Below are 23,321 nucleotides of genomic sequence, written 5' to 3'. Positions count from 1 at the left end.
TGAGTCTTTGGCAAGCTGTTCTTCACATTCTTTTCTGACCGTCCTAATTATATTTTTTCACTTCACTTGCCAGAGTTTATGCTTCTTTCTATTTTCCTCACTAGGATTTAACTTCCACGTTTTAAAAGATGCCTTTTTACCTCTCATTGCTTCTTTCAGAGTTACCACCCAGGAGGGGGTGCGAGGTTCCTGGCTCAGTCACTGATCCCAAGCCCTGGGTGCCTACTGTGTGTGTGTGGGGGGGGAGAGGAGGTTGCTCTCTCACCTGGGGCTGCCCGCGGAGCTGGGCGTAGATGAGGCACCGCTGCCCAGGGAAGATGACCTCAGGGCCCCGACCCAGCAGTGCCGCCTCCATCCCGGGAGGCAGATCCCAGCACAGCGAGATCCCGGTCACGGCCGGCTGCAGGGCCCGCTTCAGAGACTGCAGGGCCTGGGGGAAGAGACTGGCACACTCAGAGTGGGACCAGGACACCAGGGTCCTACCCCTGGCATAAGGAGGCATAGGGACTGGTGGGTTAGAGCAGGGGGGCTGGGAGTCAGGACCTCTGGGTTCTCTCCTAGCTCTGGAAAGGGAGTGGGGTCTGGTGGGTTAGAGCCAGGGGAGCTCGGACTCCTGGGTTCTCACCTTGGGCTGCATGCGGTCCTGGCCCGTGATGAACTCGGCGCTGCCCCCTGCTGCCCGGGCAATGCCTTTGACCAGAGCCATGGAGGCCCCTTCCCCAATGCCAAAGGAGAAGCACCTGCAGGGGGGCAGAGTCCAGGGGGTGGAGAGTCAGAGACAGGAGTAGGAGGGGTAGAGATGGGGGGGTCAATTCAGTGCTGGGGGGCAGTTGGAGAGGGGCCAGTAGGGCTGGGGGGAAAGGTGAGGTGAAGCGATGGGCAGATGCTGGGGTTAGTGTCTCTCTGTTGGCAGGGCTTGGGGGAGATGATAGGGGCAGAGGTTCTCCATGCTTGCAGGGCTGGAGGGAGAGAGTTTGAGGGGGGTCTCCAGGTCAGGAGGGCAGGCAGCAGCTTTGGCGAGATAATGGGAGGTAGGGTTGGTGGGTGCTGGGGGTTTCCAGGCTGGAGGGAGAGAGTTTGGGGTTGCTGAGGGTGCCCATGCCAGTAGGGCAGGGGGGACAGTGTTTGGGGTTACTGGGGGGGTCTCCAGGCAGGCAGGGCTAGGGGGACAGAGTCTGAGGTTGCTGGGGGGTCCCCAGGCCAGCAAGGCTGGGGGCAGGGTTGAGGGGGCTGTGGGGCAGATGGTCCCCAGGCTGGCAGGGCTGGGGGCAGAGTTGAGGGGTGCTGTGGGGCAGACTGTACCCAGGCCGGCAGGGCTGGATTGAGGGGTGCTGTGGGGCAGAGGGTCCCCAGGGCAGCAGGGCTGGGGTCAGGGTTGAGGGGTGCTGTGGGGCAGACAGTCCCCAGGCGGCAGGGCTGGGGTCAGGGTTGAGGGGTGCTGTGGGGCAGACAGTCCCCAGGTGGTAGGGCTGGGGGCAGGGTTGAGGGGTGCTGTGTGGAAGGTGGTCCCCAGGGCAGCAGGGCTGGGGGCAGGGTTGAGGGGTGCTGTGGGGCAGACAGTCCCCAGGCGGCAGGGCTGGGGGCAGGGTTGAGGGGTGCTGTGGGGCAGACAGTCCCCAGGCGGTAGGGCTGGGGGCAGGGTTGAGGGGTGCTGTGGGGCAGACTGTCCCCAGGCTGGCAGGGCTGGGTTGAGGGGTGCTGTGGGGCAGAGGGTCCCCAGGGCAGCAGGGCTGGGGGCAGGGTTGAGGGGTGCTGTGGGGCAGACGGTCCCCAGGGCTGGGGGCAGGGTTGAGGGGTGCTGTGTGGAAGGTGGTCCCCAGGGCAGCAGGGCTGGGGGCAGGGTTGAGGGGTGCTGTGGGGCAGACAGTCCCCAGGCGGCAGGGCTGGGGGCAGGGTTGAGGGGTGCTGTGGGGCAGACAGTCCCCAGGTGGCAGGGCTGGGGGACAGGCACGACGCTGTGTGACAGGTTACGATTGATTAGTGCAATTCGCTGGTGCGCATATCACAGACCCGCTGCAGGGCCACTGCGCACTCAAGCCGGACACCAGGCAGAGCAGAGCAAAGCAGGCATCAGCACGTCGCACGTGCCCGGCGTGTGCCCGGGGAACTACAGCTCCTCAGAATTTGTGAGAGCCAGAGACATGTCGGTGGCGGTGTTGTCACCTCTCCGTAACCCTGCTGATCGCGAGCTCGCTCCACTCCGTAGTTCCTTGTGCTTGTGCCACTGGAGCAATCCCAGGTGCGGGTGTTTCGGGGTGTGAGGCTGGACGGTCTCGGCCATCGCACCGTGTCCCCCCCATTGGCACCTGGCCCATGCAAATGCAGAACCGCGTTCACTCCGAAGCATGGCTCCCGACTCAGGCCAATGGATGTGCCATGAACTGTCTGCATTCAGGCCACACAGCAAGACCCGGGCGGCGATGGAAACTTGCCGGATGGTTTTCAGCAAGGAAAAGGGACACTGGGAGGGATCGCGTGTCTCCGAGCTCTTTGGCTGCCATCAGGGGCCTTCTGGACACCAGGCTGAGGTCCCCAAAGCCATTCTGGGGCACCCTGAGAGTGCAGATCCCACGTCTCTCCCATCCTCTGAACCCACAAACTGACTCCCTGCTCCGTGGTTCACTGAGCTAACCTCTCACGAGCTGTTCCCTTCTCCGAGCTAACACACCCGTGGTTAGTTCACAGGTGAGCTCTGGAGTGTCCCATCAGCGGGCTCAGTGCCTGGAGAACTGTGTGACTTTGGGTTTATGCGCCCAACCCAATCTCGTTCCAACCAGTCTGTCCAGGGGTCAGTTTGGCTGGAGCACCCACGGGGACCGTCCGTGGTGAGACTGGCCCAGTGATCCGGACACGCACGCCTGGTCCTGGCTGGGGAAACCGAATTCGAGGGAACACCCCCAGGCTGTGGGTTGGAGCGCCTGCCCTGGCTTCCAACAGTCTGAGCTGAGGTTGGCACTCTCAGCTGGCAGCCACTCCACACACAGTGACAGCAGGGTTGCGGGGGTGGTAGGAGGCAGGATGGGGAGTCGCTGGGAGGCAGGACTTGGAGGACGCTTGGGGACAGGGTGGGAGGGATGCTGGGGGGGCAGGTGCCCCCTTTACCTGTGGGACCCCTGGTGACGCTGCACCTCAGTGATGACGTCCTTGGTGTTCCCCACCTCCCCGTCCGTGAACACGAACAGCTGGCGGGGGAGAGATGCTGTCAGAGCCAGGGACCCCAAATCCTCCTGGAGACACTCCTCCCCCTGGGAATGAGGGCAGCCCCCAGAGAGCCTGCCCCACTGACCCCCGACCCCAGAGACCTCCCTGGCACTCCTCCCTCCCAGTGCTGCCATCCAGCTCTAGACAGAGGTAGCCCCCCTTAGCTCCTGCCCACCATGGACTGCTCCCACCCCCAGGGGCACTGGCCCCCCATTGGTCACAGTCCCACTCTGAACCCCCCCATAAAGCCTCTGTCAGCTACTCCCCCAGCCCCTCTCCAAGCACCCCCATCAGCTCCCCCCAGATCCTCTCCAAGCCCTGGGACACCCTGCTGGTGCCCCGATACCTGGCGCGGGTGCCCGTCCTGGCAGGGGCTGCGGTAAATGGCTCGTAGCGGCGCCAAGATCTTGGTGCCCCCGAGATCGGCCTGGAGCTGCTGGATGCGCTGCAGGGACTCAGCCATGGTCTGTTGGGTGTATGCCACGCTCTGCCTGCGGGGGGTGCCGAGGGGGTCAGGGGGAGGGATAGCTGGACTCAGGGACACCCCAATCCCAGCCTGCCCTGCCGCCAACCCCCCAGCCCTGGACTCACGGGTAGAAGGACTCGAACCGAGACCCAAAGCCGTAGATGTTGAAATAACAGCCCAAGGGCAAACTCTTTAACAGCAGGACCAGGGTCTCCTGAGGACAGACAGACAGATAGAGTCACCCCCCTGGGCCTAACCAGCTTTGGCTGCTCCCCCACCCAGCTCTGCCCCCCCAGGCCCAGCCAGCCTGAGCTGCTCCCCTCCACAGGCCCATCTAGCACAGCCCTCTTCCTGGCCGTACCTTGGCACTGTCGATGCGCTGAGTGGAGCGGTCTCGGCCGTCCAAGGGACACCGCATGCTGCCGGAGCGATCCAGCAGGAAGATGAACTCCCCGGACAGGCTCTGGCCCGGCACCGCCTCTGGCAGGCTGGGCAGCAGGGTCACCATCACGGCCGGGTCGCCCATCAGGGAGCCTATGGAGAGACGGGGCCAGCCCCAAATGGAGCAGGCATGGGGTTGAGCCCTGTGAGCCTGCGAGAGCCCCCAGGCCCACCTGACTGCTCCAGCCAGAGCCCCACCCATGTCCCTCCCTCCTCCTGCCCTCCCCATAGATCCCCCCCACCCCCAGTGACCGACTGCCACAGAACACGACCTCTCTGTTCCTCTCCCCATATCTCCCTCTCCCTAGATCCCCCACCATCCTCTGACTGCCCCAGAGCTGCACCCCTCTGTCCCTCCCCTTACATCTCTTTCCCCTAGATCCCACACTGATCTCAATTACCAGCCCCTCAGCACTTGCCCTTCCATCCCCTGTTCTGCTCCGTATCCCCGAACCTGAAATGCACCCCAGTGTCTACCTGCTCCCAGGCACCCCACCCTCCCACTCCCTGCTCTGCTGAGACCCCTCACTCTGGTTCCCAGCTTCTTCTGGTCTCCCCCACCCCAGCTCCACACACACTTCATCCCCAGCTCCTTCAACACCTACCCATAATCATAAGAACGGCCATAATGCGTCAGACCAAAGGTCCATCTAGCCCAGTATCCTGTCTGCCAACAGTGGCCTATGCCAGGCCCCCAAAGGGAGTGAACAGAACAGGGAATCATTGAATGATCCATCCCCTGTTGCCCATTCCCAGCTTCTGGCAAACAGAGGCTAGGGACACCATCCCTGCCCATCCTGGCTACTAGCTGTTGATGGATCTATTCTCCATGAACTTATCTAGCTCTTTTTTGACCCATGTCACAGTCCTTGCTTTCTCAACATCCTCTGGCAAGGAGTTCCACAGATTGACCGTGCATTGTCTTCTTTTTGCTTTTTTAAAATCTGCTGCTTATTAGTTTCATTTGGTGACCTCCGATTCTTGGGTTATGAGGAGTAAATAACACTTCCTTATTTACTTTCTCCACACCAGTCATGATTTTATAGACCTAGATCATATGCCCCCTTAGCTGTGTGAAGAAATATTTCCTTTTGTTTGTTTTCAATCCGTTGCCTATGATGGCGAACCATGGATTTATCTAGAGCAGCTTTTCTCAAACTGGAGTCCGCAGACCCCTGGGGATCTGCGAGGGAACTCCATGGCGTCTGCGGGTCCCGCTGACAAACTCTTCCCTCTCCCTCGTTCAACTACTCCACCTGGAAACGGCTGCCAGCTCCCTGTGGCCCCATGGCAGTTAGTGAGGCTCCGCTCACGGCCCCTGCCCAAGTGCTGGCTCCGCAGTTCCCACTGGCCAGGAAGGGGCAGGGCAGGGGAGGGTCCCCAAAAATTTTAAAATCAAAGTGTGGGACCTCAGGTTGCTACCGTTTGAGAACTGTTAATCTAGAGGTGATATAATATCTTTTGTCTTGTCATTTATCCCTTTCCTAAGGATTCCTAACATTCGGTTTGTTTTTTGGATTGCCACCACACTTTCAGTGGATGTTTTACTCCCGGGGGAATTCGGCACCACTGCGCATGTGCAGAATTTATGTCCAGTGCCAATTTCTGTGCTTCCCTGCAAAAGAATGACTTTCTGACGGGGAAGCAAAGGGAAGCCACAAGAGCGGTCATGTGACCCTCCCAGCCGTATGTTTCAGGTGCCCAGGGCAGCCAGCGGAGAGGTAAATCACTGTGGGGCAGGGGGCAGGACTGGGAAAGACCCAGCTAGTGGCTCCTACCCTCTGCTGGGTTCAGCTGCTAGTCCCGGCTGTGTTGGGGAGGACAGGACTTCCTCTTCCCTGGCAGGGCAATTGGGACCAGGTCAGACCCACTCCCCGATTTCTCCCCCAGCTGCAGGAAGCTCTGAAAACTCCCTCCCCCCACACACTTCCTGCACCCATCGCTCCTCAGCTGAAGGGGGAGGGATCCCTGTACGGGAGCTGCTCCCCCATCCATCCAACCCATGTGCATCCAGACACCCTCATACGCAGAACCTCCCGCTGAGCCTCACCCCCCCCGCACTCAGAACCTACCCTGATGAGTCCCACTCCCGCTGCACCTGGACAACCCCAATGAGCCATCTGCACTCAGATCCCAACCCCACTGAGCCCCAACCAGCTGCACCTAGATCCCCACCCCACTAAGCCACCCACTCCAGGGTCCACCCTGCTGAGCCCTAACCACCTTCATCCTAACCCCCTGCAGAGTCCCACTATCTTTGCATCCAGAACCTCCCAACAAGCTCCTGTGCATCCAGATTCCCCGCACCTGCAGATCCCCCACTGAGATGCCTGCACCCAGATTGCCCCACCCAGAACCCTCTCAACCCACACCTGCATCCTGCCTTGCTGAGCCTGCCTGCCCCACACCTGGTGCGCCTGGCACAGAGGGCAGGGCCTTGGGGTGATTCTGGGGCAGGCCCGGTTCTTGTGCTGTGTCAGGGTTGGGTGCAGCCTCACTGCTGAGTCCGTGTCCTGGGGGGAGCTGCACAGTGATCTGCCATCTCTATGCAGCCAGTGGCCCGTGCTCCCCAGTGCCAGGCTGGAGCTTCCACATTTATTTGACAAATAACATTTGCAGAAATTTAAAACACTGTGCGTGGAATTTTTGGAGCAGAATTTTTAACGTTTTGGCGCAGAATGCCTGCAGGAGTAATGTTTTCAGAGAACTAGTCACAATGACTCCAAGATCTTTCTTCAGTGGTCACAGCTAATTTAGACCTCATCATTTTATATGTATAGTTGGGATTATGTTTACCAGCTTGCATCACTGTGCACTCATCAACACTGAATTTCATCTGCCACTTTGTTGTTCAGTCACCCAGTTTTGTGAGGTCCCTTTGTAACTCTTCACAATCTGCTTTGGACTTAGCTATCTTGAGTAGTTTTGTATTTTCTGCAAATTTTGCCACCTCACTGTTTACCCCTTTTTCCAGATCATTTATGAATACGTTGAACAGCCCTGGTCCCACTACAGACCCCTGGGGGACACCACTATTTACCTCTCTTCATTCTGAAAACTGACCCTTTATTCCTACCCTAGGTTTCCTATCTTTTAATCAGTTACCAATCCATGAGATGACCTTCCCTCTTATGCCATTACAACATACCTTGCGTAAGAGCCTTTGGTGAGGGACCTTGGCAAAGGCTTTCTGAAAATCTTAATACACTATATTAGGGGTGGGCAAACTTTTTGGGCCGAGGGCCACATCTGGGTGGGGAAATTGTATGCAGGGCAGGCGCAGGGGGTTGGGATGTGTGAGGGGGTGCGGTGTGCTGAAAGGAGCTCAAGGCAAGGGATTGGGGCAGAGGAGGGGTGTGAGATGTGGGAGGGGGTTCAGGGAAGGGGATTGGGGTGCAGGAGGGGTACAAGGTGCACCAGGGAGCTCAGGGCAAAGGGTTGGGGTACAGGCGGGGTGTATGAGGGGGCTCAGGGCAGGGAATTGGGGTGCAGGAGGGGTGCAGGGTGCTGGCAGGGGGCTTAGGGCAGGGAGTTGAGGTGCGGGGTGTACAAGGGGGCTCAGGACAGGGAGTTAAGGGGCAGGAGGGGTGCACAGTGCCAGCAGGGGAATTAGGGTAGGGAGTTGGGGGGTGGGGTGCAGGAGGGGTGTGGGGTGTATGAGGGGGCTCAGGGAAGGGGTTTGGGGTGCAGGAGAGGTTTGGGGTGCAGGCAGGGGGCTTAGGGCAGGGAGTTGGGGTACAGGAGGGGTGCGGGGTGTATGAGCGGGCTCAGGAGTGCTGTGCAGGCAGGGGAATTAGGGCAGAGAGTTGGGGTGCAGGGTGTACAGGGGGCTCATGGCAGGGAGCTGGGGTTCAAGAGGGGTGCGCAGTGCAGGCAGGGGAATTAGGGTGGGGAATTGGGCGGTGGGGTGCAGGAGGGGTGTAGGGTGCAGGCAGGGGGTTAGGGCAGGGAGTTGTGGTGCGGGCTGTACGAGCGGGCTCAGGGCAGGAAGTTGGGGTGCAGGAGGGGCGCGCAGTGCAGGCAGGGGAATTAGGGTGGGGAGTTGTGGGATGGAGTGCAGGAGGGGTGCGGGGTGTACGGGTGGGTCTCAGGGCAGGGAGTTGGGGTGCAGGAGGGGTGCGCAGTGCAGGCAGGGGGCTCAGGGAAGGGGATTGGGGTGCAGGAGGGGTGCGCGATGCAGGCAGGGGAATTAGGGCAGGGAGTTGGGGGATGGAGTGCAGGAGGGGTGTAGGGTGTTGGGGGATGGAGTGCAGGAGGGGTGTGGGATGTACGAGGGGGCTCAGGGAAGGGGGTTGGGGTTGGGGTGCAGGCAGGCGGCTTAGGGCAGGAAGTAGGGGTGTGGGGTGAACGGGGGGTTCAGGGCAGGGAGTTGGGGTGCAGGAGGGGTGTGCAGTGAAGGCTGGGGGCTCAGGGAAGGGGGCTGGGGTGCAGGAGGGGTGCGCAGTGCAGGCAGGGGGCTCAGGGAAGGGGGTTGGGGTGCAGGAGGGATGCGGGCTCCGGGGTGACAGCGGCACACAACAGGGCCAGGGCAGGGTCCCTGCACGCCTGCCCTGTCCCCGGCCCCGCGTCGCTCCAGGAAGCGCTGAGGCCCCTGGGGCAGAGGAGGCGGAGGTCCCCGCATGTGCTGCCCTTGCCACGTGTCCAGGTACCTACCCCGAAGCTCCCATTGGAGGCGGTTCCCCATTCCTGGCCAATGGGAGCTGCGGGGGCAGTGCCTGGAGGCAATGCATGGAGCCTTGTGACCTCCCGCCCGGGGGCTGCAGGGGCATGGTACTGGTGGCGCCATGGGCCGTAGCCAAAGCCCTGAAGGGCCGGATCCGGCCTGTGGGCCATAGTTTACCCACCCCTGCACTATATCCCCCCATCCTCCTACCATCCCCCTCATTGCCTCGGGCCCCCTGAACCGAAGTCACTACCCAGAAACCCCTCCCCCCACATCCCCACCCCATGGACCCCCTCATTCCCACCCCTCCGGCCAGGGGCAGCAGGGTGCAGGACCCCTCACACCTGGCTCTGCTCCGGGCAACCCGACCTCCAGCACCGCGCTGGGTTTGTGCGGCTCCGCATAATACACCAGCAGCTCCACGTCCCGGTCCCACGGGGGGGCCTCGGCCAGAGACATCTGGGGGGAGACAGACACCGTCACCTCCCCTCGGCTCCTGGGGGGGGCAGGGTTCCCAGCTCAGTGCCCCCAATGCAGCTGGGGGGAGGGAGCAACTCCAGGTTAGGAGGGAGGGAGGGAGAGAGGGAGGAAGGGAAAAACACTCCAAAGGAAACACAGGGACTTGGCTCTTATTGCAGAAAACACTGGGAAAATTCTGACTTTGTTTGGCTAAAACTTTCCAATTTGAGGGTGATATTTTCCCAGCCCTCCATTTTCTTCCATTCAAAATCAAGGAGAGGGAAACTCCCAGAAAGCAAAGGGAACCAGGACCCCTCAAATATCCAGGATTTCACCCCCACAGATTGGTCTCAACCCCTTGAGATTTTCCCCAGAGAACATGGGCAATTCCCCGGATCTGTTGGTGTCGCTCAACCCTCTTCCCCACCACCCTCGCCCTGCCCCAGAGCTCCCACCCCTGTATATGCTCATCCAGGACCCATGCCCCATCCTCTGGAACCCACCCCTCAGCCCAGAGCCTCCATCACCCCCCTGCTCAGAGTTTCCCCCCCATATTGACCCTCCCAGTGGGGATAGTGGGGACCCAAGTGTCCGGGTGAGCCCTTACCTGGGCGCTGGTCCGGTTCCCAGATGTGTAGCTCAGGGGGGTGAGGGAGCAGTTGGAGAGCACGCGGTCGATGCCATGGGGTGATTGCAGCGTGGCGCTCAGGTTCAGGGTATAGGGCAGCTCCCCCTGGGGGACTCGCGGGACCCCCTGGGTGACGTCCTCCCCGTCCCACCCTGCAGAGAGAGACACGGGGTGAGCATGGGGCCCAGGCAGAGACAGATGCATCCTGGAGGCAAATGCCTGGCTGTGAAGATGGTGTCGCCAGGAGTGCTTTGGATTTCTTGACCATGAGGTGCTATTCCAGGAAGAAGGACTGCTAAGCTGAGATGGGGCCCAGCTAGTGAGGAAGGGGAAGAGCATATTTGGCTACAGACTGGCTAACCTAGTGAGGAGGGCTTGAAACTAGGTTTGAAGGGGGCAGGTGACCAACTCCAGGTTAGGAGGGAGGGAGGGAGGGAGGGAGGTAAGTCAAGAACATGGAGATAAGTCAAGAACATGGAGACCTGGGAGAAGGTTTGAGATTTGGGGACAGCATGGGCTGTTATGGGAGAGATGAAGGAAAGACAAGACAAAACTGAGGGGAGTGGAATCAAATCAGTATCTTAGATGTCTGTATACTAAGGTGAGAAGTATGGGGAATGTGGAGGAAAAATGGTTTGAGGCCTAAACTTTGGTTAACAAACTGTATGTATGGCCTGAAGGTAGAAAAAGGGGGTGAAGGTAGAAAAAAGAATGGTAGAAAGAAATTATAAAAGCGGAACTAACTGTAGAAACTATAGAAGCAAATCTAACCATTTGTAACAGCTTGTGATTAATAGCTGCCAGGTGACAGAGCAAGAAACCACAAAGGACAAAACTAAGGAAAACAGGAAAAGCTACTTTGCTTCATGCCTTATATGAATGTAAAGTTTTAAGGAAGTATATGTAATTTTTGTGGTTTTATCCTATATAAGCTCTCGTATTTTATCTATCCGGGTCGGGGGGTGGAGGGGGTTTGGCTGCCTTGGCTGACTCCCCTATTCATGCATGTTTGATTGATCAATAAAGGAGTCTCAGGCTAATCTGATCCAAAATTAATTGTGTGGTCGATTTTTCCACAACAGGAATAAGCAGGAAGAACTCGTAATGCTAGTAAATAAACACAACTATGACAGCTGGCATCACAGAGACTTGGTGGGATAATACACATGACTGGAATATTGGGATAGAAGGGTACAGCTTGCTCACTAAGGACAGGCAGGGGAAAAAGGGAGAAGGTGTTGCCTTATATATTAAAAAGGTGTATGCTTGGACTGAGATTTAGATGGAACTAGGAGACAGACTTGTTGAAAGTCTCTGGGTAAGAATGAAAGGGGTAAAAAACAAGGGTGATGTCAGGGTAGGGGTCTACTACAGACCATCTAACCAGGAAGAACTAACAAAATCATTGAAAACACAGGACTGGGCGGTGATGGGGGACTTCAACTACCCAGACATCTGTTGGGAAAACACAGCAGGGCACAGATTAGATAAAAAGTTTGTGGAATGTAGTGGAGACAATTTTTTGCTTCAGAAGGTGGAGAAAGCTACCAGGGGAGAGGCTGTTCTGGATTTGATTTTGACAAATAGGGAGGAACTGGTGGAGAATCTGAAAGTGGAAGGCAGCTGGGATCAAAGTGATCACGAAATGGTAGAGTTCATGATTCTAAGGAATGGTAGGAGGGAGAACAGCAAAATGAAGACACTGGATTTCAGGAAGGCAACTTTAGCAAACTCAGGGAGTTGGCAGGTGAGGTCCCATGGGAAGTGAGTCTAACAGGAAAAACAGTTAGAGACAGTTGTAATTTTTCAAGGACACAGTTTTAAGGGCACAAGAGGAAACTTTCCCACTGCATAGGAAAGATAGGAAGTGTGGCAACAGCCCACCCTGGAGTAACGAGGAGATCGTCAGTGATCTAAAAATCAAATGAGTCCAAAAAAAGTGGAAACTCGGTAAAATCACAAAGGATGAATATAAACACATAACACAAGTATGTAGGGACAAAATTAGAAAGACCAAGGCACAAAACGAGATCAAACCAGCTAGAGACATAAAGGGTAGCAAGAAAACATTCTACAAATACATTAGAAACAAGAGGAAGATGAAGGACAGGGTAGGCCCATTACTCATTGGGTGGGGGGAGGGAATAACAGAAAATGCGGAAATGGCAGAGGTGCTTAATGACTTCTTTGTTTCAGTTTTCAGCAAGGAGGTTGGTGGTGACTGGATGTCTAACACAGTGAACACCAGAGAAAACGAGGTAGAATCAGAAGAGGCTAAAATAGGGAAAGAACAAGTTAAAAATTACTTAGACAAATTAAATGTCTTCAAGTCCTCAGGGCCTGATGAAATGCATCCTAAAATACTCCAGGAGCTGACTGAAGAGATACCTGAGTCATTAGCAATTATCTTTGCAAAGTCATGGAAGATGGGAGAGATGAAAAGGGCAAATCTAGTGCCTACCTGTAAAAAGGGAAATCAGGACAGCCCAGGAAATTACAGACCAGTAAGATAAAATAATTAAGCAATCAATTTGCAAACACCTAGAAGATAATAAGGTGCTAAGTAACAGTCACCGTGGATTTGTCAAAAGCCAATCCTGTTAAACCAGCCTGACAGCTTTCTTTGATAGGGTAACAAGCCTTGTGGATGGGGGGAAGCAGTAGATGTGGTATATCTTGACTTTAGTAAGGCTTTTGATACTGTCTCCCATGACCTTCTCTTAAACAAACTAGGGACACGCAACCTAGATGGAGCTACTATAAGGTGGGTGCAAAATGGTTAGAAAACCATTCCCAGAGAGTAGTTATCAGTAGTTCACAGCCATGCTGGAAGGGTATAACGAATGGGGTCCTGAATAGATCAGTTCTGGGTCCAGTTCTGTTCAATATCTTCATCAATGATTTAGATAATGGCATACAGAGTACACTTGTAAAGTTTGCGAAAGATACCAAGCTGGGAGGGGCTGCAAGTGCTTTGGAGGATTGGATTAACATTCAAAATGATCTGGACAAACTGGAGAAATGGTCTAAAGGACAAATGCAAAGTACTCCATTAGGAAGGAACAATCAGTTGCACACATACTAAATGGGAAATGACTGCCTAGGAAGAAATACTGTGGAAAGGGATGTGGGAGTTATAGCGGATCACAAGGTAAATATGAATCAACAGTGCAACACTGTTGCAAAAAAAAGGGAACATCATTCTGGGCTGTATTAGCAGGAATGTTGTAAGCAAGACACGAGAAGTAATTCTTCCATTCCACTTGGCTCTGATTAGGCCTCAACTGAAGTATTGTGTCCAGTTCTGGGTGCCACATTTGAGGAAGGATGTGGACAAATTGGAGGGAGTCCAGAGAAGAGCAACAATAATGATTAAAGTTCTAGAAAACAGGACCTATGAGGGAAGATTGAAAACATTGGGTTAGTTTAGTCTGGAGAAGAGAAGACTGAGAAGGGACATGATAACAGTTGTCAAGTATGGATAACGTTACAAGGAGGAGAAAAAAATTGTTCTTCTTAACCTCTGAGGGTAGGACAAGAAGCAATGGGCTTAAATTGCAGCAAAGGAGGTTTAGGCAGGACATTAGGAAAAGCTTCCTATCCGGGTGATTAAGCACTGGAATAAATTGCCTAGGGAGCTTGTGGAACCTCCAACATTGGCGATTTCTAAGAGCAGGTTAGACAAACACCTGTCAGGAATGGCCTAGATAATTAATCCTGCCACAGGTGCAGGGGACTGGAGTAGATGGCCTCTTGATGTCCCTTCCAGTCCTATGTTTCCATGGGGGGATTGGGCCATTAAGGGGCATGGGGGGATGCTGGGATATCAGGAGAGGGCCCAGGAGGAGTCACATACCCTGGAGTGGGAATTGCAGGGCGGAGGGGGGGCTTACCATGGGGCACATAGTAGTGACCTATGGGTCTATGAAGGTCCCTGGGAGTCTTTCCCTGTGGGGTATGCAGCAGGAGCTAGGGGACCTTGTGGAGTTACAGGTTGTGGGGTCCCTCACTATAGGGTGTGCAGTAGGAGTGCTGGGGACTGCGGGTCTCACTAGGCAGGCTAAAGTGGCAGGGGGATCTGTGGGTCTCACCATGGGGCGTGTAGCGGGGACGTAGCACGGCTGGTAGCATGTAGCGGGCAGCTCCATCAGGCTCTAGCGGCAGCTCACAGACGTAGCGCAGGGTCAGCGCCGCCTCCTCCCCAGGGGGCAGGTTCCCCAAGGAGCAGCTGAACACGTCACCCCCTGCCCCTTCCTGCTGCAGCAAGAAGGAGCTCTGCCCCCCGGCCAGCGCATCCCCGTACAGCTCCTGCGCCTGCCGGAGAGACAGGGTCATCCCGAGATCCCCCTGCCCCTGAGATCCCCCTGCCCTGTCCCCCAGACAGCACATCCTCATACAGGTTACTTCTGGGAGAATTCTGCACCACTGCGTTTTCGCAGAATCCACATCTGGCACAGAATCCCCCCCACCCCCTCCACAGAAAATACATTCTGCCCAAGAAGTGCTGCAGTTCCACCTTCGCCCACCAGAGGCCAGGAGTTCTTCACAGCATCCTGCCCACGGAGCCAAGTTAGGACAGAGCGGGTGGGGCACATGGGGTTGCGGGGGGTGGTGGTCACAGGGTGGGGTTCAGAAGGGCTGGTAGGGGGAGAGACTGGGCTGTGGGCTCAGGAGCTAGTGCGGTGACACCATTGAGCCAAGGACTGAATGGGAGGGGGGCTGCAGGGCCACACGAGAGCAAGGGAAGGGGGATGCAGGGACACACAGGGATGGGGAAGAGGCTCCAGAGATCGATGGGGGGTTTCTGACTGAATGGGAGAGGCTTGGGGTGAGCCAGGGTCTGCATGGGGGAGGCTCCCCAACTCCCTAACAATCCCTCCCCCTCAAAACACCTGTTCCATACTTCTCCCACCCACCCCCAACAATCCTCGAGGTTCACTCCAGACTCCTTCCCTCTCCCTCAGCTCCTCCGTTACCCCTGACTCCCCCAAGCCTTTGTGCTGCTTCTGAGGGGGGCAGGAAATCCAGTTCTATATTGTAGTTTCAATGAATTCTTACAGGAAGTTCTGCATGAATAGGCCTCAGAAGGAATGTATTCGTTGAAAAAAATTCCCAGAATCTTAGTTTTGGTCTGTGTTGTTACAGAGGTACTTGCTGACACTATTTTAAAATAAATTACCAAAATAATGGAAACTGGCATGATTACATTGTGTTATTTTGACAAAAAAATGAAAACTTTTAACTTTTTGGTGCCTCATTCCCCCAGGAGTAACAGCTCCTGCACCTGCCTGTAGTGACAGGGTCAGCCCGAGCTCTCCTTATCCCACGAGATCCCACTGCCAGCGTGTTTCCGTGCAGCTCTTGTGTGTGTGTCACCCCAAGATTCCCCATTCCCCCGACATCCCCCTGCCCTGCCCCCTGGCCAGATGTCCCTGTAAAGCTCTTGTGCCTGCCAGGAGAGATAGAGTTACCCTGAGATCCCCCAGCCCCCCAACAGCGCACTGCCCTGCCCCCTAGCCAGCATGTACCTATACCCTGCCCCCTGGCACCGTCTCTCCACCATGGGACCCATGCCTCCCGGTACCTGTTTCTTCTCTCGGAGCTGAGCCTGAATGCAGGCGCCCCCCAGACGGGCCTGGAAGGCATAGACGGCCGCCTCGGCATCCACGGGGAACACGAACATGGCCTCCACGGGCCCCTGCTCATCGTTCTTGTAGAGCAGCTCACAGCCCACGTCTGCCACAAAGCCTCGGATCAGCACCGTCACCGAGCCGCTGCGCAGGGGCACTGGGGGGAGAGGGAGATCAGCCACGGGCCCCTCTGACCCCCACGGGCGCCGGGGGAGTGGGACGTGAGCCACAGGCCCCTCTGACCCCCATGGGTGCCATGGAGTGGGACGTCAGCCATGGGCCCCTCTAACCCCCATGGGCACCGGGGAAGGGGGATGTCAGCCATGGGACCCCCACAACACCTCCCATGGGCTCCAGGGGAGGGGGGCATCATTAATAGGACCCCCTCGCCACCCTGCCCTGACTCACCTGGCTTGTTGGAACTGTTCAGGAGGCCACAGTTCATCATCTTGGTCTGGGGTTGGGGATCTGTGCAGGGGTAGGGTGTGTGGTGAGATACAGGGTTCCTGTGGAAACTGATAGGCACAGGGAGTGTCCCCAGCAATGGTTCAGAGACCCCAGCTGCACCCCCTGGCTCATCCAGGTCCTGTGGCAGGGAGTCCCACAGGCTCATGGGCCTAGCTCAGAGATCAGAGTGACGGCTCCTCTCGGGCCCCCCGGGCTCCCTTTCCTGCACACGGCGCCAGCCTCCAGTAAGTAGGGGCAGGCCGGGACCAGGGCACAGCTGGGAACTGGATGGAGAAATGTGTGTGTGTGGGGGGGTAACAGGGATGGATGGACAGACGAACAGGAGGGGGTGGGGTGGGGATGGATGTTTGGATGGAGGAATGGCTGGGGGCCAGAGGAGGGGTGGAGAAATGTGGGGGAGCATCATGGGGCCCTGCACTTCTGCTGAGAAGGGGGATGCCCCCACTTGCCCAGAGTGGGGTGGACGCACCCCATCATCAGGACTCTCACCCGAGCCAGACAATCAGGGACTACCGGCCCCCCACATGGCCCCAGCCCCCGGCAGAGACTGGGGTATGGCTGAGAGATGGAAATGTAGGGGGATGGATGGACAGACAGAAGGAGGGGTGTGGGAATGGAAGGAGATGTGGGTGGGGACGCCCAGACAGAAGAGGGAGTTGGACAGGCATGGGGGGTGAGGATGGACAGACAGATGGAAGTGGGGGTTGGACAGAGTGGGGGGGTGAGGATGGACAGACAGATGGAAGGGGGGTTGGACAGAGTGGGGGGATGAGGATCGACAAATGAATGGAAGCGGGGGTTGGACAGTTGAGGGGGTGAGGATGGACAGAAGGGAGGTTGGACAGTGCAGGGGGGTGAGGATGGACAGACGGACAGAAGGGGGTTGGACAGTGCAGGGGGGTGAGGATGGACAGAAGGATGGAAGGGAGGTTGGACAGTGCAGGAGGGTGAGGATGGATAGAAGGGAGGTTGGACAGTGCATGGGGGTGAGGATGGACAGACAGATGGAAGTGGGGGTTGGACAGAGTGGGGGGGTGAGGATGGACAGACAGATGGAAGGGGGGTTGGACAGAGTGGGGGGGTGAGGATGGACAGACAGATGGAAGGGGGGTTGGACAGAGTGGGGGGATGAGGATGGACAAATGAATAGAAGCGGGGGTTGGACAGTTGAGGGGGTGAGGATGGACAGAAGGGAGGTTGGACAGTGCAGGGGGGTGAGGATGGACAGAAGGATGGAAGGGAGGTTGGACAGTGCAGGGGGGTGAGGATGGACAGAAGGGAGGTTGGACAGTGCAGGGGGGTGAGGATGGACAGACGGACGGAAGGGGGGTTGGACAGTGCACGAGGGTGAGGATGGACAGAAGGATGGAAGGGAGGTTGGACAGTGCAGGGGGGTGAGGATGGACAGAAGGACGGAAGGGGGGTTGGACAGTGCGGGAGGTGGGTGAGGATGGACAGAAGTTGCGGGTGGCTCTGACCCAGCAAGTTGCTGAATTTCCTGCACTGGCTCTGATCCAAACTCCCCCCCCCACCCCCCCGCTGCCAGGGCCCCGCTCCCAGTGCTGCGCCATCCCCTGCTGGGCAGAGCCAGACCTGCCCGTCCAGGGTCATAGACCCCGCTCTGCTGAGGGTGAGTCCCTATGACTCCTGGGGCCGGCACGGGGAGGGGGGCTCCGTGGGCAGGGCTGGGCCGTGACTCCAACCCTGCCCCCTGCACTGTACATCCACCTTGCGCAGTGCTGGGGGTGGGAGACACAAGGCCTTCCCTGGCTGTGTTAGAGGCACAGCGCACACACACTTGTATCCCCGGCTTGGGGTGGGGGGGCAGGACTCCTGGGTCCTATCCTGTTGTGGGGGGAGCCAGGACTCCTGGGTTCACTCCCCGCCTGGGGGCCCTGAACCCCAGGGGAGGGGACTGTGGGTGTCCCAGGGGCCCCGTTACCTTCACTAGCCCAGACCCAGACGCAGAGACTGGAAAAGCAAAACTGAAAGTCACTTTTCTAGGCTAGCCCCACCCTGGCCAGTCAGGGAGAGTCTGGAATTGTCTACGTGGCGATTGGGGAGGTCCCGGATGACTGGAAGAAGGCTAATGTAGTGCCCATCTTTAAAAAAGGGAAGGAGGAGGATCCGGGGAACTACAGACCAGGGCTGCCCCGGGGGGGGGCAAGTGGGGCAATTTGCCCCAGGCCCCGCAGGGCCCCCCACGAGAGTATAGTATTCTATAGTATTGCAACTTTTTTTTTATGGAAGGGGCCCCCAAAATTGCTTTTCCCCAGGCCCCCTGAATCCTCTGGGTGGCCTTGCTATAGACCAGTCAGCCTCATTTCAGTCCCTGGAAAAATCATGGAGCAGGTCCTCAAGGAATCAATTCTGAAGCACTTAGAGGAGAAGCAAGTGATCAGGAACAGTCAGAATGGATTCACCAAGGGCAAGTCATGCCTGACTAACCTAATTGCCTTATGTGACGAGATAACTGGGTCTGTGGATGAGGGGAAAGCAGTGGACGTGTTATTCCTTGACTTTAGCAAAGCTTTTGATACAATCTCCCACAGTATTCTTGCCAGCAAGTTAAAGAGGTATGGGCTGGATGAATGGACTATAAGGTGGATGGAAAGCTGGCTAGATCGTTGGGCTCAACGGGTAGTGATCAATGGCTCCATGTCTAGTTGGCAGCCGATTTCAAGTGGAGTGCCCCAAGGGTCGGTCCTGGGGCCAGTTTTGTTCAATATCTTCATTAATGATCTGGACGATGGTGTGGACTGCACTCTCAGCAAGTTTGCAGATGACACTAATGTGGGAGGAGTGGTAGATACGCTGGAGGGTAGGATAGAGAGGGATCTAGACAAATTAGAGGATTGGGCCAAAAGAAATCTGATGAGGTTCAACAAGGACAAGTGCAGAGTTCTGCACTTAGGACAGAAGAATCCCATGTACTGCTACAGACTAGGGACCGAATGGCTAGGACGCAGTTCTGCAGAAAAGGACCTAGGGGTTACAGTGGATGAGAAGCTGGATATGAGTCAACTGTGTGCCCTTGTTGCCAAGAAGGCTAATGGCATTTTGAGCTGCATAAGTAGGGGCATTGCCAGCAGATCGAGGGACATGATCATTCCCCTCTATTCGACATTGGTGAGGCCTCATCTGGAGCACTGTGTCCAGTTTTGGGCCCCACACTACAAGAAGGATGTGGAAAAATTGGAAAGAGTCCAGTGTAGGGCAACAAAAATGATTAGGGGTCTGGAGCACATGACTTATGAAGAAAGGCTGAGGGAACTGAGATAGTTTAGTCTGCAGAAGAGAAGAATGAGGGGGGATTTGATAGCTGCTTTCAACTACCTGAAAGGGGGTTCCAAAGAGGATGGATCAAGACTGTTCTCAGTGGTGGCAGATGACAGAACAAGGAGCAAAGGTCTCAAGTTGCAGTGGGGGAGGTCTAGGTTGGATATTAGGAAACACTATTTCACTAGGAGGATGGTGAAGCACTGGAATGGGTTACCTAGGGAGGTGGTGGAATCTCCAAAGCCACCATCTCCCCTTACATCTGCGTCTTCTCCAGGGTCCAGGCACCTAATTAGTGGAGCCATTCCTGCATGGCTCCACTGATTAGATGGGTGACCTTTCATTCTTTCGTGTGCGACTGCCCAGGCATGCACCTTAGAGGAAACTATCCGTGGATCACCTGAATGGAGCTCATGGACCACTGGTGGTCTGTGGACCACAGTTTGAGAACGGCTGTTCTAGGGGACAAGGACCTGTCCCTTAGGACACCACAACCAGCTGTTTCACAGCCTGCTCCTCCCACATACCAGGCACTGGCTGTGCTGCGGTGATGCCACGAGTTGGACGCTTGCTCTGGCAGTGCCAACGCGCCCTCAGGCTCTGGATGGACCCTTCTCCCCAGCGTTGGTGCCCCCATTGAGGTTGGGTCCCCCCTCCGAGTCCGGCCTGCAAGGCTTCCTGGCTGGGGGCATCTCCCTGTGCTGGGCTGTCTGCTCAGGGTCCTCCCTCGCTCTCCGACACACATGGGTGTGCACACAGGTGCAGGGGGAGTCACGCTCTGAGGTTTACATGGCCTGGCTTGTGCAGGACTCAGTCAGTGCACAGAACAGCTTCTCCACGTGCACCAACGGTCTAACCAAAAGACCCTACCCCAGTAATGTACACCAGTGTTTATATCTTTGCGGAGACCTTCCATGCCACCCGCAGGTGAACTTGACTGTAAGCACCAGACCCAGGGGTTTTCGATATCCTTATGCCCTCTGCCAACTGGCATCCAGTGGACCTGCCTGGAGCACAGGGCTCCGTGGCCTGCTCTGGGGAGCTGTTTTCTAGTCACTCCCCAGCTGGTGCCCTCTGGAGATAGTCACAGCTCTGTGGGGCTCGGGTGGGTTCCCTGCTCACTGGGGTTGCCGGGAGCCCCCGAATCCCTGGGCTGGGACGTGTGCCTGGCACACCACGCAGAAGCCTGACACTGTGGGAGGCCCTGGGCAGAGATGTCCCGAGAGAACCGACAGCCCTGGGCCTGAGCCCCTACCGGACACTGGGAGGGCGTTGAGGTAGCGAATGCTCTGGCAGTTCGGAGCAGGCTGGCTGGCTCAGGAGAGAAAGGCTGGAACAGCCGCTTTTCCATCTAGGTCTCCGGGTCCAAACCCAGCCCCAGGGAGCAGCGGCCCAGCGGTGCCCCTTCTCACCTCTGTCCTGGGGTGTTCAATGACAACACCTGCCAAACGCCCCCTCCACCTGGATCCCCTCAGCGAGACCAAGGGCTGGCCAGCCGGGCTCACTGAGAAAGTGGGGCCTGAGCCCCCAAGGCCTCCCCACACAGGTCGTGACAGCTGGCACATCGCCCCAGCAGGCTGTCCAGGGCAGCTCTGCGGTCTGGTGCTGACGAAGCTGCGGAGATGCTGTGGCTCAGGGGTTGAAGCCTGGGGAGAGGCGAGGAGCCGGAGACTGAGCCCTGGCCCAAGCTGTCTGCATAGCTATGGGGCTGGCCCAAGCCCTGCTGGCACAAGTCTGTGGCCCCAGGCCGGGAGCCGCGCTGCCGAATGCAGTGAGCAGAATAGAGACAGAAAGCTACAGGGCACACAGAATGGCTCGCACACCTGTTCTCTCCACGGGCCAGGCCTAGGACTCAGCAGTTCCTGGGCTCCAGCCTGCAGCTCTCCCCACTAGGCACTGCTGTCTCAACCTTGGGGAACATGCAGAAAGCTCCTGGAGGAGAGATGTTAACTTCTGCCTCTGTGCCTCTGTGCAGGGCTCTGGGGAGCAAGCTGCCGAGAGCCCTTGGAGAACAGAGCCGGATAAACCCCCTTCCCACAGAGCCAGGCAGTGACTGCCAGGGAGCTCGTCTGCGCAGAGCGATCGGTCGGAGTCTGTTTCTGTCCGGGCCGGAGGAGTGTGAGACACAGAGGAGCTCTCAGGTTGCTCTGCCTTTGGTCTTGAACTGCTACCATGATGCCAGCATTCGAGAGAGTGAACTGTCTGCACACGACATGCCGGTGGCACAGCTGCAGTGTAGACGCCACTCCGGCGCCTGGCACTGCCAGAAACCCGGATCTCGGAGGCCACAGCAACGTTGACAGGAGAGTTCATCCCTTGCCTAGTGGGGTCCCCAATGGGGCCGAGCTCAGCTTCCTCCCAGGCATGAAGTGCTCCCAGCTTGGCAGTGCATACCAGCCCGAAACCGGAGTGAATCTGTGACAAAGCACTGGATGGGACCAGGGGCTCTCTGAGGGAGGGGGAAGCCCCATGTAAGCTGCAGGAAGTCAAATCCCCAGCACAGTGAGGTAGCAGGCCGGGGCACAGGAGACCAGTTTCACCAGTGTGTTATGATGCCTGAAAGTTGTAGGTGTCACCAAAGCTTCCCAGACATTGGACTTTCCACGGAACGGCAAGTGAATTGCAAAATCCAGTGGAATAGCCGAGTGTGTCCTCTGCTGCTCCACCATTTCCACACGGGTGTTTGCTAGAGACAGCCAGACAAGTGACCTAAGAACAGACATGTGCACACACTAGGCACTGGGCATGGAGGTAAACGCGAGTTCTCATTCTCACTTTGTAAATGCCCATTATTTTCTCTGCTCTGTGTTGTGTCTTTGACTCCTCTTTCTCTGATCACTCTCCGTGTCCTCCCCTCAGTACTGGGCAGCCAAGGCAACAAATGCCTAATTGAACAGCCCTCACCAAGTTCCCTCTCCTGTGACTCTCCGACCTCCAGGAGCTGCAGATTCTGCACTCCATGGTATTTCTACTCATTTACCGGCCACCTTGGTGGGGAATCTTCTCATCCTCACAGCCATAGCACTCGATCACCACCTTCACACCGCCATGTTCTTCTTCCTGGCCAACTTGTGCTTCCTTGACCTCTGCTACCTCTCCATCACCATCCCCAAGTCCAGGGCCAACCCCCTAACCAACACAGCCGCATCGCCCAAGTCTTCTTGGTCGTCACCTTTGCAAGCGCAGAGCTGACCTTGCTCATGGTGATGACCTATGAGCGCTACATGGCAATCTGCTACTCCCCTTCCCCCCACGCTACGTCCCAACCATGAACAGAGGTGTGTGGAGCAGATAGCAGCTGCTTCGTGGCTCACCAGCGTGTTGCATTCTGTGCTGGAAACCGGTAATACCTTTCTACTGGACCTCTGCCTGCTGCACCTGGTTGTGTTTTCTTTATTTACCTGCACCGACATGTTCTCTTACATATGTCCATGGTCCATGTCTTCCCTGCAGCAGGACCTGCTTGCCACCGTGTTGTATTCTGTGCTGCTGCCAGTCCTGAACCCCGTCATCTACAGCCTGCAAAACAAGGAGCTAAAGCAGGCTCTGCGGAGAATTGCAAGCAAGATGCTTTTTGCCAAGATCCTGGATTCCTCACCCTGAGTTTCTATGTGGAAGAGTTGCACCTGTTTATCTCAAATCAGTTTGTAAATCCATCTAATTGAGCTGATGCAAACCCACATGGTCACCCTTATTTTGGGTTAAGGATGCCTGTCAGGGTTCCCTCTCCACTCTGAACTCTGGGGTACAGTTGTGGGGACCTGCATGAAAATCCCCCTAAGCTTATATTCCACTGTCTTAGGTTAAAAACTTCCCCAAGGCACAAATTCCTTTCCTTGTCCTTGGACGGTATTGCTGTCACCACCAAGTGACTTAAACAAACATTCAGGAAGGGGACATTTGGAGTCCTATCCCCCCTCAAATATCCTCCCAAGCCCCTTCGCCCCCTTTCCTGGGGAGGCTTGAGAATAATATACCAACCGAATAGGTAAACAAGGTGAGCACAGACGAGACCCTTGGGTTTTTAGGACACTAAAAACCAATCAGGTTCTTAAAAGAAGAACTTTATTATAAAAAAATAAAATA

The 23,321-nt window shown here is 56.5% G+C and overlaps 1 protein-coding gene and 1 long non-coding RNA gene across 2 annotated transcripts; one reads left to right on the top strand and one right to left on the bottom strand.

Moving 5' to 3' along the window:
* The first annotated feature begins 1,106 nt into the window (after positions 1 to 1,106).
* Positions 1,107 to 1,740, top strand: LOC127031353 (uncharacterized). Its single transcript, XR_007768530.1, has 2 exons — positions 1,107 to 1,368; positions 1,682 to 1,740. It is a non-coding gene; the product is annotated as an uncharacterized LOC127031353 (long non-coding RNA).
* Positions 1,741 to 3,098: 1,358 nt separating this feature from the next.
* LOC127030973 (von Willebrand factor A domain-containing protein 5A-like) lies at positions 3,099 to 17,965 on the bottom strand. Its single transcript, XM_050917653.1, has 10 exons — positions 17,899 to 17,965; positions 15,897 to 15,956; positions 15,443 to 15,645; positions 13,848 to 14,172; positions 9,838 to 10,010; positions 9,116 to 9,230; positions 4,029 to 4,201; positions 3,793 to 3,881; positions 3,548 to 3,692; positions 3,099 to 3,182 (listed from the first exon to the last, which is right to left on the bottom strand). The coding sequence occupies exons 2-10, from the start codon at positions 15,934 to 15,936 to the stop codon at positions 3,099 to 3,101; spliced, it is 1,347 nt and encodes a 448-aa protein (XP_050773610.1). The 5' UTR covers positions 15,937 to 15,956; positions 17,899 to 17,965.
* Between the last annotated feature and the right edge of the window lie 5,356 nt (positions 17,966 to 23,321).

The sequence above is a fragment of the Gopherus flavomarginatus genome, chromosome 11 (assembly GCF_025201925.1).
Source record: "Gopherus flavomarginatus isolate rGopFla2 chromosome 11, rGopFla2.mat.asm, whole genome shotgun sequence".
NCBI classification, from domain to species: domain Eukaryota; kingdom Metazoa; phylum Chordata; order Testudines; family Testudinidae; genus Gopherus; species Gopherus flavomarginatus.
Note: the sequence above shows the minus strand (reverse complement) of the source record. Positions and strands in the feature narration are given on the sequence as shown.